The sequence below is a fragment of the Colobus angolensis genome, unplaced genomic scaffold (assembly GCF_000951035.1).
Source record: "Colobus angolensis palliatus isolate OR3802 unplaced genomic scaffold, Cang.pa_1.0 Scaffold87, whole genome shotgun sequence".
NCBI classification, from domain to species: Eukaryota; Metazoa; Chordata; class Mammalia; order Primates; family Cercopithecidae; genus Colobus; species Colobus angolensis.
In genome coordinates, this window is record NW_012122598.1 from 2941508 (window position 1) to 2959634 (window position 18127).

Here is an 18127-nt window from a genome sequence, read left to right on the forward strand (position 1 = left end):
CTTTAGATGAGCTGGGAATATACCAGTAAATAAAATAGACAAAAAACACATATTTCTGTGGGTTCACATTACAGTGGGAGAGGTGAATGGTAAACTCAGATAAATAAATTATATGTTAGATGGTGGTAAGTGTTACAGAAAGAAGAAAGAAACAGGTTAAGGGGAGTCAGGAGAGCTGGGAGAAAGAGTGGGTACAATTTCAACTGTGGTTAGAGTAAGCTCCACTGAGAAGGGGACGTTTAGACAAAGGTTTTAAGGGGGTAAGGGCAAGCCACACGTGCTGAGGAAGGAGCCTGCGCAAAGACCCACAGTAGGAACAAACAGGCCTGGTGTTCCCACCAAGAGCAAGGAGGCTGGTGTGGTTTTTGCAGTGAGAGTGAGGGAGTGAGTATGGGCATGGTCAGAGAGACACAGCGATGAGGGGTCTCCACACAGGTCATGGAAGGCCAGCGAGCTGTTGTAAGGACATCTGCTCCCACACAGAGTGCCGTGTAGAGCCTTGGAAGGTTTTGTGCACAGGACTGACATGACCCGACTTGTTTAAATGATCACTCTGGCAGCTGCCTGGGAAACAGACTCTAGGCGACATGACAGTGAAAGGAGGGAGAAGGGTCAATCCTAGGAGATGGCAGAGGCTCCTGCCAGGGAGGAGGGCATGAGAATCCCTGGAGGGCGTGAAAGGTGGCCAGCTATGGATAGAAGTTGAGGAAAGAGTCAACTAGATTTCTTGACTTACTGGATTTGAGATGTGAGACAAGGGGAAGAGTCAAGAACGCCTCCACATTTTCTGGTAGGTTAAAGTTGTCTCTGCAACAAAGATAAGCAGTAGCACAGTGAGACAAGTGCCAAGGCAGGTGCCCCAAATGCTCATCGTGGCTTTGCCAACTCGTGCAGCCTGGCACAAGTCACCTACCCTCTCTGGTCCCCAGTGTTCTCAACTGTACAAGCAAGGGTTGGACCGGCTGACTTTCAACATTTCCTACGGAAACCATGTGGTCTCCTTTTTGTTGGAAATCCTTGAGATTCACTTTGGCATTTGTCCTCTTTCCAGGCTTAAGAATCAAGAGATCACTATTTATCCAAACTCAGAGTCCCGCTCTTGTTCCCTAAGTACCAAGATTTCCTTTTTGTTTTGTTTGTTTGTTTTGTCTGTGTGCTTACATTTTTAACCCAGTCTAATTGAGGAATAATTGTCATACAAAAAGCTATACACATTTAATCTATACAACTTAATGAATTTGGAGATATGTACACACCAGTGAAACAGTCACCATAATCTATGTGATAAACCTATCCATCATCTCCAAAAGTTTCCTTCTACACTCTTGATTTATTATTTATTTATTTATTATGTGATAAGAACACTTAACATATGATCTACTCGCTGAGCAAATTTTTAAGTATACAATACAATATTTTTAACTATGGGCACTATGCTGTACAGTAGATCTCTTGGACTTATTCACCTTGTATAACCAACACTTTTTAGAGTTATACTGTTCTATTTTGAGCTGATAACTTCAATCACATGCAAAAACTCTTTGCTTGTACTCCCTCTCCCCAAAACTTTATGTCAGGATTCACTTATTTTTATATTGTGTATCCATTAACCAATTTTATGGTCATAGGTTATTCCTCATACTTTTGTCTCTTAACTTTTATACTAGAGTTAAAAGTGATTTACATATTACCAATACAACAGATTATTCTGTGTTTGTCTACATATTTATCTTTACCAGTAAGATTTATATTTTTCTATGCTTTCATGTTGCTGTTTAGCATCCTCTTGTTTCACTTTGAAGAACTCCTTTTAGCACTTATAAGGCAGGGCTAGTGGTAACAAACTCCCTCAGCTTTTGTTTGTCTGAGAAAGTATTTATCTTTCCTTTATTTTTAAAAGACAATTTTGTCAAATACAGACCTTTTTGGTCGGTGGCAAAGTAAAAACTTTTGCTTGGAGCAAAGTAAAAACTTTGCACACTTTGAGTATATCATCCCATTCTTTCTAGCTTGCAAAGTTTCTGCTGAGAAGTCTGTTAATAGTCTTGGTTAGTGAAGAGGAAAGTTCCCTTGACAATAATGAGCATTTTTCTCTTGCTACTTTCAAAATTATCTTTTCATCTTTGACTTTTGACAATTTAATTACAATGTATGTCAGCGTAGACCTCTCTAGGTTCAACTATTTAGGGTCTTTGGGTTTTATGAATCTGGATGTCCATTTTCCTCCCCACATTTGGAAAATTTTCAGCCATTATTTATTTCAATAAATCTTTCATACATATTCTCTTTTCCTTCTAAAACTCCTATGATGTGTATATTGGTTTGCTTATGGTGTCCTGTAAAAATCCCACAGTTTTTGTCACTCTTTTTTTTTCTTTTTCTTTCGTTCCTCTGACTCGCTAACTTCAAATGACCTGTCTTTGAGCTTGTTGATTCATTCTTCTGCTTGATTGGGTAGGTTGGTGAAGCTCTCTACTGAATTTTTCAGTTTAGTGACTGTGTTCTTCAGCTCCAGAAATACTGTTCAGTTCTTTTTTGTGGTTTCTATCTCTTTGTCAAACTTCTCATTTTATTCATGTGTTGCTTTCCTAATTTTGCTTAGTTTTGTCTATCTGTGTTCTCTTGTCATTCACTGAAATTCTTTAAAACTATTATTTTGGGCCAGGCATGGTGGCTCACACCTGTAATCCCAGCACTTTGGGAGGCTGAGGCAGGTGAGTCCCTGAGATCAGGAGTTCGAGACCAGCCTGACCAACATGATGAAACCCTATCTCTGCTAAAAATACAAAAATAAGCTGGGTGTGGTGGTGGGCACCTGTAATCCCAGCTACTCAGGAGGCTGAGGCAGGAGAATCACTTGAACCCAGGAGGTGGAGTTTGCAGTGAGCTGAGATTGCGCTGTTGTACTCCAGCCTGGGTGATAGAGCAAGACTCCATCTCAAATAAATCAAATAAATAAATAAATAAACAAACAAACAAACAAATGCTATTATTTTGAATTATTTGTCAAGCAGATCGTAGATCTTCATTTCATTATGATCAGTTCCTGGGGCTTTATTTTGTTCCTTTGATGGCATCATGTTTCTCTGATTTTTCATTATCTTTGTAGCTTTACATTGATGTCTGTGCATTTGAAGAAGCAGTCACCTCTTCCAGTCTTTTTAGGCTGTATTTGGCAGGGAAAGCCCTTCAGCAGTCACCCCAGTCAGCCATCTGGGTGGGGCTGGTGCCAGGGTCTACAGGAGGGTGTGCTCAGTGCCAAGGTCCTCAGACAAGTGGGCCTGGTGCTACGGTCTGGAATCCATAAAAAGACATAGCGATGGGGTCCTCAGGTGGGGCTAGTGCTGAGGTCCACAAACTGGTAGGTTTGGTGTCAAGGCCCATAGGCCAGGGTTTGTGGGCAGATAGGCCTAGTGCCAGGGTCTGCAGCTGAGTGGGCCTGGTGTCAGGATCTAGGATCCTCAGTTGGGCCCGGTGCCAGGGTCTACAGATGGGCCTAATGCCAGGGGCCAGAATCTATGGGTATATGGGCCTAATGCCAGGGTTTGTAGAAAAGTTAGAAGTTCACTTCATTCTCCCTTTCACAGCAGAACTCCCAGGCTGAGAGGATGTTTCTCTTTTCTCTCTCTCTCTCTCTCTCTCCCCCCCACCCCCCTCCCCCCGCTCTTCTTTCTGCATTGTGCTATGTAAGCTTGGGGGAGGGGTGACATTAGTGAAGCTGTCCTTCTTACCCTTTTTCAATACACCTTACATCTTTTCTTATTTCTTTGCTCTACACAGGTGCTATAATCTCTCACCTGGATTCTAGAGCTCTCATAAAGATATTTTTGTCCATAGAAGGTTGTTAAATTGGTATTTCTCTGGGGAGGTCAAGGGCTGGAACTATCCCACTATCCTGCTGACATCACTCTCCCAAGATTTCTGGTAGTTGTTCTCCATCATTTCTGCATGTTTTTTCGGTCCCCTTGAATGTGATATTATCTGAGCCCTAGGCCTCTAAGGCATCAAGATGAAGCCTCAATGTCATGCCTTTGACCTCTAGCTCACCACATGACATTCTCCTGCTTTTCAAGAGTGACCATTTTCACTCTTATGAGGAAGAAAGAAGCAAATCAGGCCCTGAGTGCTTTCTTTTGCTTCTTCTATTTGCTAATGTCACACTCTCTTCCTCAACCAATAGACCTCCTCCTCACCTTGTGCCCCATTCCTCACCTGTGCATCCCTGAGCTGCTTCTGGTTTCAAGAATCACTTGCAGAAAATAAAAGTCAACTTACTTTATTGTCTTTGGAATTGATATTATGTAGCCTGCCTTCAGGCTGTTATAAAGGTAGCCTTTTAAAATCTGGATTTAGGCCAGGCGCAGTGGCTCACACCTGTAATCCCAGCACTCTGGGAGACCGAGGTGGGTGGATCACCTGAGGTCAAGAGTTTGAGACCAGCCTGACCAACATGGAGAAACCCTATCTCTACTAAAAATACAAAAAATTAGCTGGGCGTGGTGGTGCATGCCTATAATCCCAGCTACTGGAGGCTGAGGCAGAAGAATCACTTGAACCCGGGAGGTGGAAGTTGCGGTGAGCCGAGATTGCATCACTGCACTCCAGCCTGGGCAACAAAAGAAAACTCCGTCTTAAAAAAAAAAAAAATCTGGGTTCAAATATCTCTCTCTTTAGCAACATTGATTTCTCTATATGCCTAGCTCTTTCCTTTTCCATTAAAATTATTTATGAAAGCACCTGCAGAATTTTATTTTCTATTTCTTCCTAGAGTCTCTGTGTCTTACCAGTAATTTCTTGAAATTCAATTGTAAAACATACTTTTCTAGAGTTACGGTAAATATTCATATGTCCAAAAACACTATTCCATTGCTGTGATGGAAAAGCAAGGAATAAGGTCTCTTTCTCTTAGGTTTATTTATTGTCATGTCAGCAATTAGAACTTTTTGGACCAGAAAGGACTTAGTCCCGTGGATTCCTCTGCCCTCTAGGAGATAAAACGGTTGGGGAGGGACCTCAATAATTGCAGGTGCTCTGTTCCTAACATATGTGTTCAGGTATCTGGCACGTATTCTGATACAGGAAATTCTTCATTCAACAATATTAAAGCCTTACAGTCTGTAGTTTTCAAAGCATCATCTCCATTCTCTGCTGAGGTAGTTTTCTGTGCAGTTTTGCTTCTTTTTCTCTTTCCTTTATCACCACTTAAATACTTCCTTCCTTGATTTCATAACATTTTCAAATGCCTTCTTCATAGTCTGTCCTTAAGTCATGAGTTCCACCCCAACAGCCTATGAATTTACAATTATCTCTTTTTGTTGACATTCCATGTTAACTTGCTAATTCCCTATATTTGTCATGCTTTTTCAGGATTCAAGGAAGACCCAGGTCTCAGCAATTTAGATGATGGGGGAATATGATGAGGCTAACTGAGGACATTAGAGAGAAAAGACATCTATCTCAGCAGTAGCATCAAGTTTCTTCTCCACGGTGTGCAAAGACTAATGGAAGAAGGCTTATCATTGTTCAGTATCAATGGCATCTCCAGTAGCCCACGTGGGGTGTCATCTTCTCAGGAGCAGCTCCCTCTGCTTTCTTTGCTGTGCTTGTATATTCTCAAAGATAGAAAACTGGGTTGAGCTAGTAGATCTGTATCTCATATGTAACACCCCTGTTAAGCAGGGTCTCCCATCAAGACTGGCTTTCTCCCTGATATTCATGCTGGTCATGGTTACCTCTGGCCCAATTTCTGACCTAATCTTGCTAATCTTGTATCCAGGGTCACACAGCACAAAGCATGGCAGCTTTATATAGAGATAAGCATCTGAGAGCACATTCCCCAGAAGGACCTAAGTGCAGGACAGGAAGAATGTCCTGGATTACCAAATGCATTATTGTATTCACGTAGTGTAAACAAAGCTAGCTGCTGTTTAAAAAAAAAAAAAAAGTGTAATAGCCCAGGTGACAAATCATCAAAGGAGAATGGAGGATGGAAGCAGTCTGCTCTGATGGAGAAGAATTTATTATCATTGACATTGTTTAGAATTGCTGATGATTGGTGATAATGAAGACTAATTTTTAGTCTATTTATTATTGTTGTTAAGTTCTGTACAAAAAACTTACTCCTTATGGTCTATACCTAGGGTGGAACAATCCCACTGCCCCTGCACACAGTCCTATACACCACTGAATGGCTCAAACACAATAAAAGTTTATTCTTTGCTCACTTAACACTACTGAGAGTGTACACTTGTCCGTAGGGCAACTCTCTTCCAAATAGTCGTTGAGGAACAAAATTCTGATGTTGCGATTCTTTACCTCACCTTGCAAGATAGAGCAAGCCTTTGAGCTGTAAGATGCTGGATAAACTGCCAAAGAAAAGCTAGGAATCTTCTATTCTAGGGACTGAGAGATGAATGCACCACATGGCCTTTCTCTTTTGCCTCCAGCTTAGGGATAGTTGGATTTTTTACTAACATCGGCAACATCATAAGGGTGTCCAAAAAAACAAAAACAAAAAACACAGATGGGTAGATCTCAGTTTGGATCTTCTGATATGCTCAGCTCCTGAAGGAAAGCTGACAATTTTTGGCCATACTCCCCAGATGGGAAACCACCAGGACTGGAGGTCCCTGTCAACAGAGAACAAAACTACAAAGGCAGCCCCATTAATGGCCCACCCAAGCTGCCCCGCCTGGCATTCATCTTTGGCAGCCAGCCTTTACTCAGTACCTACCTGAATGTGCCTGTTGATGGTATTATGGCCATGCAAGCTGGTGCTCTGTGGCCTATGGGATGACATAGTGGTCACTGAGTGCCTATCTTCCTCCTCATCCATGAGTCCTTGGCCCAACCTCATCCACTCATCTCCATTCAATCCATATTACTTATCCAGTACCTATTTGTCACCACACTAGACACTGGTGAGACCAAGATGGACCACAGGGAGTCCCTGCCCTCATGTGGCTCACAGTTACCGGACAAGATGGAAAATCAAACATCTGCAGTACATTGTGATGAGTACTGTAACATCTTAATAGAGATGTGCAAAGATGCCTGGCTCTGTTGAAAGGAAATGGCTCCCGAGCCAAGTCTTGAGTTTTCAGACCCAGGGGATAACGCATACAAAGGTAGAGAGGCATGATCAAGAATGACCCTCGGAGAAGTGCAGTTGAGCATAGTTGGAACAGAGTGTTGTTCCCCGCAGCATGATGAGAAGTGAGGTCGGAAACAGGCCAGGCCAGGACACAGAGACCTGTGTACCACCCCTAGGAGTCCGGACTTTCTCCTGTCAACAGTGAAGAATTTTCAACTGGTAGTGACACACAGAAGTGAGTGGATCAGGACGAATGAATTGATGGATGGGTGAGAAGAAGGAGAGACTGGACGCATGGCCAGATCAACTAAGTAGTGGGGTGAAGAACAGATTGTGGAGAGTAATAAATTAAGCAGGAAATCCAGCTAACAAGCCAACACATGAAATGAAATGAAAAATTACAAAGGCCTGAGCTAAGACAGTGTTGGAGGAAATGGAAAGAACCACAAGGTATCTAGAAGGCACATCAATTTATTGGATGTCAGGGGAGAGAAAAGAAGTGGTCCAGATGATGGTTCTCAGGTTGGCAGCTTGTGAGAGAGACTGGGAGGTGGTGCAAGCTCACTGCATGGAGAGCAGGAGGAAGTGCAGGCATGGTATTTGTGGATGAGTGTCCGAGCTCAGCTTTGGGTATGTCGAGGTTGAAATGCCTAGGGGACATTAAACGGAGAAATATAGAAAACACTAACTTGTATCAGGTATGTGTGAAGGACAGAATGTGCTCAATGCTTTCCAGGCATTAGCTCATTTAATCTTCCCCTAACCCAATGTGGGAGGGTGTCAGCTAGGATCAGCTAGGCTATTTAGTGGCAAGAAACAGCCCAAAAATCTCAGTGGCTTAAAACAACAGTGCTTTGCTTCTAACTCATCCTCTACATCCACCATTGTTGCCTAAGGGCTTTGCTTCTTAATAAACTTACTCTAGGTTCCTGGAACAGCCATGATGGAGCAACTACTCCCTGGAATTTTTCCAGTTGCTGTGGCAGAGGGACAGAGAGATCTGGGGATCACACTGACAATATAGCATCAGGACTGGAATAGCCTAGGATGAGCTAGGCTATTTATCACTTTTGCTCACACTTCACTGACTAGAGCCAGTCACACCAAAGGGCAGGGAAAGGCAATCCTGCCACTTGTCTGGAAATGGGGAGACCTAGAACTATCTGGTGGCCAGGCTAACAACAGTCTCTGGAAGATGTAGTATTCTCACTCCAGAGGTCACTAAGGCTCAGCTAAATGGGTTGGTCACCAGCAGATGAGTACAAGAGCCAGCTTGCCCAAGGCCAGTCTCCTAAACCCCACATCACTCTGGCTGACTGTCCAGAGGAAGCTGGATGTGACAGCACAGCACCTGGGCAGAAGGGAGTCCTCAGTTGCCACTATTCCCCATTTATGACAAGCACTCAACACGTCCCCCCACAATAAGGATGACGGTTGTTGGCATTTGGAACCCCTCTGCAAAATGCTTTTCAACTGAGAGCTTGGTATTAAGTGAATTCTGCTTCCCTGGAGGTTGAACGTAAAGCCATCTTGCCATCTGTGTTAGTCCATTCTCATGCTGCTATGAAGAAATACCTGACACGGGGTAATTTACAAAGAAAAGCAGTTTAGTTGACTCACAGTTCCACATGGCTAGGGAGGCCGCAGGAAATTTACAATCATGGCAGAAGGCACCTCTTCACAGGGCGGCAGGAAAGAGAATGAGTGCAAGCAGGGGAAATGCCAGACTCTTATAAAACCATCACATCTCATGAGAACTCATTATCACAAAAATAGCATGGGAGAAACTGCCCCACGATTTAATTTCCTCCCACCAGGTTCCTCCCAAAACACGTGGGGATTATGGGAACTGCAATTCAAGACGAGATTTGGGTGGGGACACAGACAAACCATATCACCATCCAAGGCACAGTTTTGTGTCAGGAATAAGCAGATAAGACAACAGAATGGCAAACACAAGCCAAACGCCCTTCTCTGGGCAGTACCCTCCCTGTATACAGTATATGTCAAATAAAAGCATCAAGATTGACCACAGCTCCTCCTGAGCTGGTTGAGAGGATTAAATGAGATAATTGTGCAATGTATTTAGCACAGTGAGTAACATATACCGTACTACATGCTCAATAAATGGTAACTTCTACTGTTATCTCCACCTTACAGTCTCACAGGCATCTCAAGCCAATGTGAACCTGAAAATATCACACACCATGGGGTCCTAATTTAGCATGGCTACAAATTATTCTACCCATCTCACTATCTCTGGTTTGCAGGACAAACTCAGGGTCATTGTGCAGGCCAGATGCAAAACGTCATAATCAGTGAAGCGCTGCACCACAGTCCCCATCCTGCTGGCTGATGCAAAGACCAGGCAGCAACATAGCAAGGAGAGAATGCCATTCCCAGTCCATAAAAGGAGAAGCTTGCACAAGATGGTCCCTGAGAGCCCATGGGGGCTGCACCGTGGTCCCTGCGACCCTGAGCCTCCAAGTAAACTTCACCTTATATCCAATGTACTTAATGCAGCCTGAAAGCCAGTAATTCACTTTAGAAATATTTTTGTCCCCACAGAAGAGTTCTAAGTGAAACTTCATGTATTTAGTACCTTACAAAGTAACACCTATTTCTCTCGTAATTCTAGATCAGCAGAAGGTCCCTGTCTGTGAATTAGAATCCTGCTTCTAAGATGCTTCCGAACTAAGTGAGACTGATAGCTGAGGGAGAGGACAGAGAGCCCAGGGCAGAATAAGAGCTTTCACCCAGGACAAGAAGAGGGAGGGTGCAGCTACACCTGAGGCAGCATGGAGGCAGAAGCAGTGTTTCTGGGGTGCAGAGTTCTGAGAAGAGGGTGTACATTACCAGGCTGAAGAAAGCAGGTATCTGAGGGAGCAGCTCAGAGTCTCCTACATCTGATGGGTAAGGGAGACACAGGCTCCTCGATTTCTAGGGTGAATAAGTAGCCCTAAAATCCTATGGAGGGCTATGTACAATAAACTAGGATATTCGCTGTGGTACTCTGTGAGGAAGGGCAGAGAAGATGCATTTTTCCTGTGTTCCCCGATTTGCAGCCAAGGCCTAAAGCTGAGCACAAGAGGTTATCAGCATCCCTCCTCTTCTAAGAGAGCTGCACACACCTGGTCACCACCCCTCTTAGCCATAGGCCCAAAAGATGGTCTCTGAGGACAACTGAGATGGAAGGGCCATCCAGCAGCATGGAGGGCAAGATGTGGCCATATGTTGCAAGGCAGCACCAGGGTAGGGGACCTTGTGAAATCAACCCTACAACAGGCTTGTGGGCCACCACCTAAATTTAGAGGCAGCCACAGAGACTGTTGCCCTAACAAGCTATCACCTAGGCAGGGAGCCCTGCCTGACTGTCCCTCCCCTGACTCAATACATGCTGCAAATCTCAAAAGAGAAGGAAGGTGGAAATGTGTGATGAAAAGACCCCCATCCCACCAGGCCATGAGAGCCCTAAATATGCTAGTTTGGGCATGTAGGGAGGTGGCCTAGTTGGGGAGGCAGGCAGACAGAAGAGGCTTAAATAGAGCTTAAAACTGAAACCTTACAATGAATTTTAATTTTCTTAATTTCTGGAATAAGTTGATGCCAATACTCAACAGTGATTGCAAATTATGGAATCCAGGTAAGTCTGTTCCACTTTACTACAGCAATTACTAAGTCCTCAAATTTAGTGACTTTAACAACCAAATTTGTCTTACTTGGGGACTGCATTCCGAGCAGGGAGAGCTCATTGTGTCTGTTCTAAGGAGCTCCTGCACCCTCAGGCAGCACCCACAGACTCACAGCGTCCAGAGCAGAGGCCACCCTTCCCTTGCTGCTCAGACCCCATGAGAGGAAGAATGGCCAGCCCCAGCCCCTCACTACTTCCAGAGGACACTGCTGGCCCTGATAGTACCCAGAGGGGCGTCCCACGCACCCAGGTCCCTGAAAGCCTGCATTGTGAGGGCTCCTGAGGAGAGCAGGATGGGTGTGTATCTCAGGGGAGTGGGTGGGCTGCAGGGTGGAGAGGACTTGGGAAGTGCTGAGCAAGGCTTTTGGGGGACCAGGTTAATGTGTGGGGCATAACCAGAGAGGCAGAGGGTGACCAACAAGCTCAAGCACGGGGCTTGGCTTAGGGTTCAACATAAGGCCCATTTCAGGTTGCCCAGCCTAGCTAGAGCATCCCTGTTCTGGAGGCATCCAGCAGGAGTGTTACAGCATGGAGGGTGGGGTGGGACAAGACGCCCTCCAGGGCTACCCCCTCCAATCGTTCAGAAGACTTGCGGAAGGAGTGTCAGAGACGAACAGGAAGAAAACCATGGCCCAGAAATGCTTGTCATTACCCTGGAACTGGAGCTCACCCAGCTGCATCACACTTGCATGATGTGCACCCATTTCATAGAGCAAAACTCTGAGTTCTGTGGCTCAGAGAAGCCATGTGAGTCACAGCTCTGCTGCAGAGCGTGCCTTAGAAAAGATGTCCTGGACTGCCAGGATTGCCACAATGTTCCCACCGGAGGGCACCCTAGCCTGGCATCAGGAGGTACCCAGTGCTGCCACCTAGGAAAGCCCTTTTCCTACAAGAAGCCCTCCTACATTGATCAGCGTGGAGTGTGGCTTTCCTGGCTCTTCCCTGCCTGGATTTTTTTCACTTTCCCAGGGGCTTCCCTACACATGCTCAGCACTTGGCCGTGTACCCCTCCCTGGGCAGCCCACTGCCACCACCCCAGACATTAACTTTCTAAACAGATATTTTGAGCCAGTCTTCCCTCCTCCAGCCCATTATATGCCTTCGCAGCTTTAGTTCCCAAAAGCTCCACTTTCAGGATGCATCTCCCCAGGCACCAAAGGCTCAGCAGAAGACATCTGAAGGCTCCCGGGCCTGATTTTCAGGCTGGCCCCAGCAAAGCTCTCTAGCTCTCTAACTAATCTGCTAGGGTGCCTCCAACTTCCTTCTGCTACACATAATGCCACAGTAAACAGCCTGTTCTTTGCATAAGGGCTGCTTTCATATGTGGGGCTGGGTTTCTCTCGGGAGTGCGAGTGCTGGGTCATTTACACATTTACACATGCCTGAATTCATTGAACAACTCTACGTTGCTTTCCAGAATATCTACAACACTGCACGATCCCAACAACAGTGCCAGAGGGCTCTCATCCTCCCACTCCTCCACATCCACCTTTCTGATCCTTGCCATTCTGATGGTACAAACACATCACATGGCCTGATCTGCATTTTTCTAAGGACTGGGGACAGTTGTCATTTCTTCATATTCCTATTAGCCATTTGGGCTTTCCCTTTGATGAACTGTCTATTCAGATCCCTGACTAGTTTTCTACTGGATTTCCCTTCTTTTACTTGTGGGTTTGCAGTCATTCCTTACATATATAGACGTTTCTTATACACACACACACACACACACACACACACACACACACACACACATATGTGTATAAGGAACTTCTCTACATATAAAACCTCTCCCAGGCTATCAACTACCAACTAATTTTTTCTATGTAGTCTTTCACTAAACTGGAATTTTTCATTTCAATGTGGTCATGTCGATCCATTTTTTACCTGTTGGTCTTGATTTTTAAGGTTTGCTTAAGAAATCTTTCCCCACCCATAAGTAAGGACATTCTCCTACATGGCCTTCTGCTTGCCTTTTAGCTTTATCTGTCCTGGCCTTTAATTCATCTGAGGCTTCCCATGGGACGTGCTATGAACTAGACACCAGCTCTATGCTTTCCATATGGTGTGTCTATTTTTTTACAAATCTCACCGACTAAATAAATGGCCCTTTGCTTGTTGCAACCCTCATTAAATACCAAGCTTTACTGATGGGAAGAGGCCTGTTGTGAGTGTCTGTGTTGCTCCATTAGTCTATTGGCATATTGCTGCACACTTTATTATTACTATTTTATCTCGAGTCCTCAGACTCCTCTTTCCTTTCTCTTTTCATAACTGGCTTTGCTGTAAATAAACTTTACTCTTTCAGAAAAAAATTAATTTTATCAAGTTCCTCAAAATAAATCCAGCTGGAATTTTTGTTGGGTTTGCATTGAATTTGCCAACTAACTTAGGGGCAATTTATAACTTTAGAATGCTAGGTCAAAGTATTCCTGAGTATAGTATAATTCCATTTAATCAGATTTTCTTGGTTTTTTTATTATTATTATAGAGTTTTATATTGTTCTCCTATAGATCTTGTGCATACTTTATAAAGTTATGTAATACTTTATTGTTTTTAATCTCTCTTAGGAATGGTATCTTTTTTGAGATGCAGTTTCAATCTTGTCACCCAGGCTGGAGTGCAGTGGCACAATCTCGGCTCACTGCAACCTCCGCCTCCCGGGTTCAAGCGATTCTCCTGCCTCAGCCTCCCGAGTTGCTGGAACTACAAATGTGCCCAGCTAATTTTTTTTTGTATTTTCAGTAGGGACAGGGTTTCACCATGTTGGCCAGGCTTGTCCTGAACTCCTGACCTCAAGTGATCTGCACGCCTCAGCCTCCCAACATGCTGGGATTACAGGCGTCAGCCATTGTGCCCAGCCATATTTTCTATGTATTTTCTGATTAGCTGTCACTGATAAAGAAAAGCACTTTTGATTTTTGTAAGTTGACTTTGTAACTAGCAGCACTGCTCAACTTTTCCTGTTACTTCTACCCTGTATTGGTTGACTGTGTTGGGTTTTCTACACAACTGATCCCATTGTCTGAAAATAATGCCAGTTCTATCTCTTCTCTTCCAATTCTTACACACATTTCTTTTCTTGGCCAGGAATTCTAGTCCTTTACAGCATGGCCTCAAGAATGGACGCCTTTGTCTTGCTCTCAGTCTTCACTGGTATGTGCCTCAAGTTCATCCTTTAGGTGTGACATCCTCTAAGCTTCAACCGCGGTATCCACTGCCCTGTGAACACGTCTGTGCTCTTCTTCAATTCACTGCCTGGCATTGCCTCCACCCTTTTGACCTTTCCAAACCCCTCTATCCTTCAAATCCCATCTCAAGTCTGACCTTTCCTACAAAGCCTCTGACTGCTCCAGCCCAAAGCAAGCTCCCACTCCGAGGAAGAGGAGCCTTGAAGAACTGCTTCATCCAGAATACAACTTGTGCATACTTACAAATCTGCCCAACTACACTGTTGGATCCTTGGACAGGGGCCGTGTATTAAATCCCTCTCCTTCCTCTTCAGTACAGAGAACTTGCTTAGTAAATAGTAGTGAGTATGTGAAGTTGCCATATCTTATCAGCCCTAGAGGTGTGTTGTGAGTTCAAGGCCAGAAGGCAAAACCGGAGGTATCAAAGAATTCTTCCTGCCTGGAGCAGGAAGCCGCATGCAGCTTCTGCCCTCCTGGATTGCATGCCTTCCATAGGCTTCACACGCACTCCCCTCCCCAGGTCATCTTCGCAAAGGCCCAAAAGGCCAGTATTAGAATCCTCAAATCCTCATTTTTCAGATGAAGACACAAGGTTTACAGAGATTAGCTAATGTGTCACACACACATAGTGACTGAAATGAGAGCTGCAGTCACATTTCCAGGACTCCCAGATCTAACGACTTCACTGCAGCAGGCTTCCCATGGAAATGTCACTTCTACAGCCAGGTCAGCAACCTGTGGCCAGGCACACCTGGAGAAGACCAGAACAGTCCCCTTTGACTCAACGATTTCAACTCCAGGAATTTGTTTTAAGGAAATTACTAGACATGTGCCCAAAGATGTGTTTATTAATGTTCATCTCAGAGTTGTTTATCAAAAACCCATTAAGATGGGACAAAAAATGTGAAGGAACATAAATATTAAGGCAAGAAAGAAGTGACAAAAGTCAGAGCACCAGGGTATCAGAAACCTAGTAGACAGGCAGGCAGCCACCAGAAAAACACACAGGAATAAGGCCAGGGCGTTGCACCCCAAGAGATGCAGGCAGGAATCTGAGGACCAGATCAACAGGGCAAGCGGTCGTTCCTCCAGGCCAACGCAGGCCAGGTGTGAAGGGCACGCACAGAGTCCAGGTCCTGGTGATTGAAACAGCCTGTGGCTCTGCTGGACCCTTTATGGGCCCATGGTTAGGGCAGGAACCAATCACAGCCTGGAGCCCAGGAGGGAGGAGGCAGCCTGGGGATTTGGGTGTTGCTGTCTCTTTGTCAGTTTCCTGTCTAAGTCTGTTTTCAAGGGACTCCTGGTCTGCAGTTCCCTTTGTTCTGAGCCGTTTACAAATAGATGCTCTAATTAAGGCTTTCTGAGGTGGCAATGATTGCCTTGTAAAACTGTTTTCTGCTTACCCAGGAATGGTACTCTGCATCTCACTAGCCATGTACACTGTCCCTTTGCAAGGCCCTGCCAGGTGCCTGCAACCAAGACCCAGTCACCCTGCTAGCGCAAAGTGAGGTGGGGGTGGCGCTTCCCACCACCAGGCATTCGCTCAGTCCTCCCAGCCCCCAGCAAGCTGTGGATTGCCATTTATATTTCACAAGTAAGGACCCAGGGGAAAACGCCTGTGCCATGGCACAAAGCTAGTAAGAGACATAGTTGGGCTTCGCAATGTGTCTTTTTATCTCCAGGGTCCATGCTATCTTCAGCTCCAATCAGGGCAGGGGTGGGCATGGTCATGGCTCCCCCACCCTAAGGAGGTCATGTGTCTACACAGAGCTCCTCGGTGGAGGGGTCCAACACAATCCAAGCTTGCTGGATTGAGACAGATGAGCCAGGTCAGAAGACAGCAGCGCAGTTGCCAGCATGGTGATGGGGAAATGCTTCACAGAGGGTTCACTGCCCTGCAGTCCTCAGCATTTCACCAAGAAACAGATCCCCCATAATCACTGGATATGTGTAGAGAGCATTCCAGGTGCTCACTGGTTCCAGAGTGGGTGAAGAGCCTGGTCTTTCTTGGCTGTCTAGCATGTGTTTGACCCAACCAAGACTGAACATGACAGCACCAGCCAGCCCAGCCTCCCTCAAAGATGCCCCAAAAATCCCTCTAGCCACTCAGCTGCAATCAGCCACCTCCAGGCCCCCAGGCATCCCCAGGCTGTGCTCCCCTGGTGGGTCTTTCACACAAGGATCCCCTATCACACAGCCCACAGCCCCAGAGTTCCCACTCCAGACACAAGACTCTAGAAGGCTGTCCACAGGACCCAAGAGGAGGGGCTAAGAGAGCCCTTTTTTTGGATCCATGGCAGATGTCCAGCTCCCTAAGAGACTTCAACAGCACCATCACCTGCCCTCCCTCAGGCCCACAGAATATGGGCCCCTCTTCCCAGATCTCCACTCTGGGATATAACTGGCCCACTCACCCTGAGTGGGAGTGGGAAGGGCAAAAGATGAGAGTCCCAGGAGGGTTACTATTAGCCCAGACTGGGTCAGTGTTGGATTGTGGCTGGGTCAGGACACAGGTCCATCAGTGGAGTCCTCCTCATCCTCTCCTGACAAAAGCAGTCCAGAGATGTGTGTTTGGAAGTGTTGATGGGCTCAGGTCTTTGGGTTAAGGCAAACCTCCTGGCTCAGTCCCACTGTCCATCCATCAAAGCCATTGCCTGTCCTCATCCAAAGGAACAAGGGCCCAAAGTAAGAGAGCTTGGCTTTGGGAACTGCTGCATGAGCTAGCACCCTTCTCTCACCCAATACGTTCTCTGAGGTGAGACAGTGATCTCATTTAAGGACCCTGCTGAGGTCCCTCACCTCCCGCAGCTTCCCTCCTTCCTGGTGATAACATACACCTCAAGACCCCATCACTGAGCTTCCCTGCTGGGACCCTAAATAACATCAGTCAGCCTGGACATTGTGGGGGCCTTCCCCCCACCTACGGCTTCTCGTCTTTCCCCTTAGCCAAATATTGGCTCCCCCACATGCATGCTACCTCCAAGCACCCCAGGTCTCTGCAGGATTTCCAGAACCTAGCACAGTGGCTAGTGTCTAGTTGGTGGGCACCAAATAAGTATTTCCTGAATAAATGAATACACATAGTCTAGTCTGCAAATCAGAGCCGGACTCTTTTCTGGTCATCTCTCAACCCTGTACTACCCCACCCCAAACCTTCTCAAGCCTAGGTCCCCACTCTCCTCCATGAAGCCTTCCCTGCCCAGTCCCTGGAGCTCTGAGGTATTCCACACTCCCCATTCCCAATCCCATCAACAATGACACCTGGAACTCTGAAGCATAGCCCTGGCTCTGACCAGAACTCTCTGAATCAGTTTCTTCCATGTCTCAGATAGTGTCCCTGCACTAGGAACACCCAAAGTGCAAAGACCATGCCCTCCTCCCACCCCCAAATCTCTACCCCCACTCCCATCCCTGCCCAGGCTCTGGGCAGGAATAGGATAGGAGAGGCCAATTTTGACAACGAGGAAAGGAACCCGCCTTTGAGATAAAGACAGGAAAGCCTACAGCAAGAAGTTGTCTGGGAGGCAGCCTCCTCCTTGGGACAGGCCAGCAACTCCACCCCAGGGCTGGGCCGTGGGTCCAGGGCCCACAGCCCGGCTCTGCCCTTTCAGAAAAGGGTTCAGGGTGCAGGCTTCACCCCCGTCACTGCACCCATTCCCCTAGCTTGGAGGTAGAATGCGGCTGATGCTTTCAGGAGCCCCTCTCCGGCTCCACAGCAGTTCCAATGGGAGGGGCAGGAGCAAGGAGGAAGCTTGTAAAGGGCTTTGAAGATGAAACAGGGCCGGTGGCCAGGGATTGTTGATGCAGCCACACTGAAGAGGCAAGCAGGGTTCTAGCTTAAGAGGCCAGGGTGATGCCAAGCCAATAAAATTCAGCTATTGTCTCTTTGCTCCCTCTTTTAACGCCAGCTGCTCCTGGCACATAAAAGGGCTTGCCATCTGCCAGGGAGCACGGGACCTTGGCTCCATCCTCTGCCATCTTCTCCACTGTTCAGACACTTCCTAACCTCCATCATGACCTGTGGCTTCATCTCCATGGGCTGTGGTTTGCGCCCTGGAAACTTCAGCTGCGTCTCCGCCTGCGGACCCCGGCCCGGCCGCTGCTGCATCACCGCCGCCCCCTACCGTGGCATCTCCTGCTACCGCGGCCTC

At 46.3% G+C, this 18127-nt stretch overlaps 1 protein-coding gene across 1 annotated transcript in view; it reads left to right on the forward strand.

Moving 5' to 3' along the window:
* The first annotated feature begins 17989 nt into the window (after window positions 1–17989).
* The window catches only part of LOC105503681 (keratin, type II cuticular Hb3), a 6527-nt gene continuing 6389 nt past the window's right edge, over window positions 17990–18127 (forward strand). Inside the window, exon 1 of the mRNA XM_011930693.1 lies at window positions 17990–18122. Within this exon, the coding sequence (XP_011786083.1) occupies window positions 17990–18122 (133 nt within the window). The remainder of the gene's footprint in view (window positions 18123–18127) is intronic.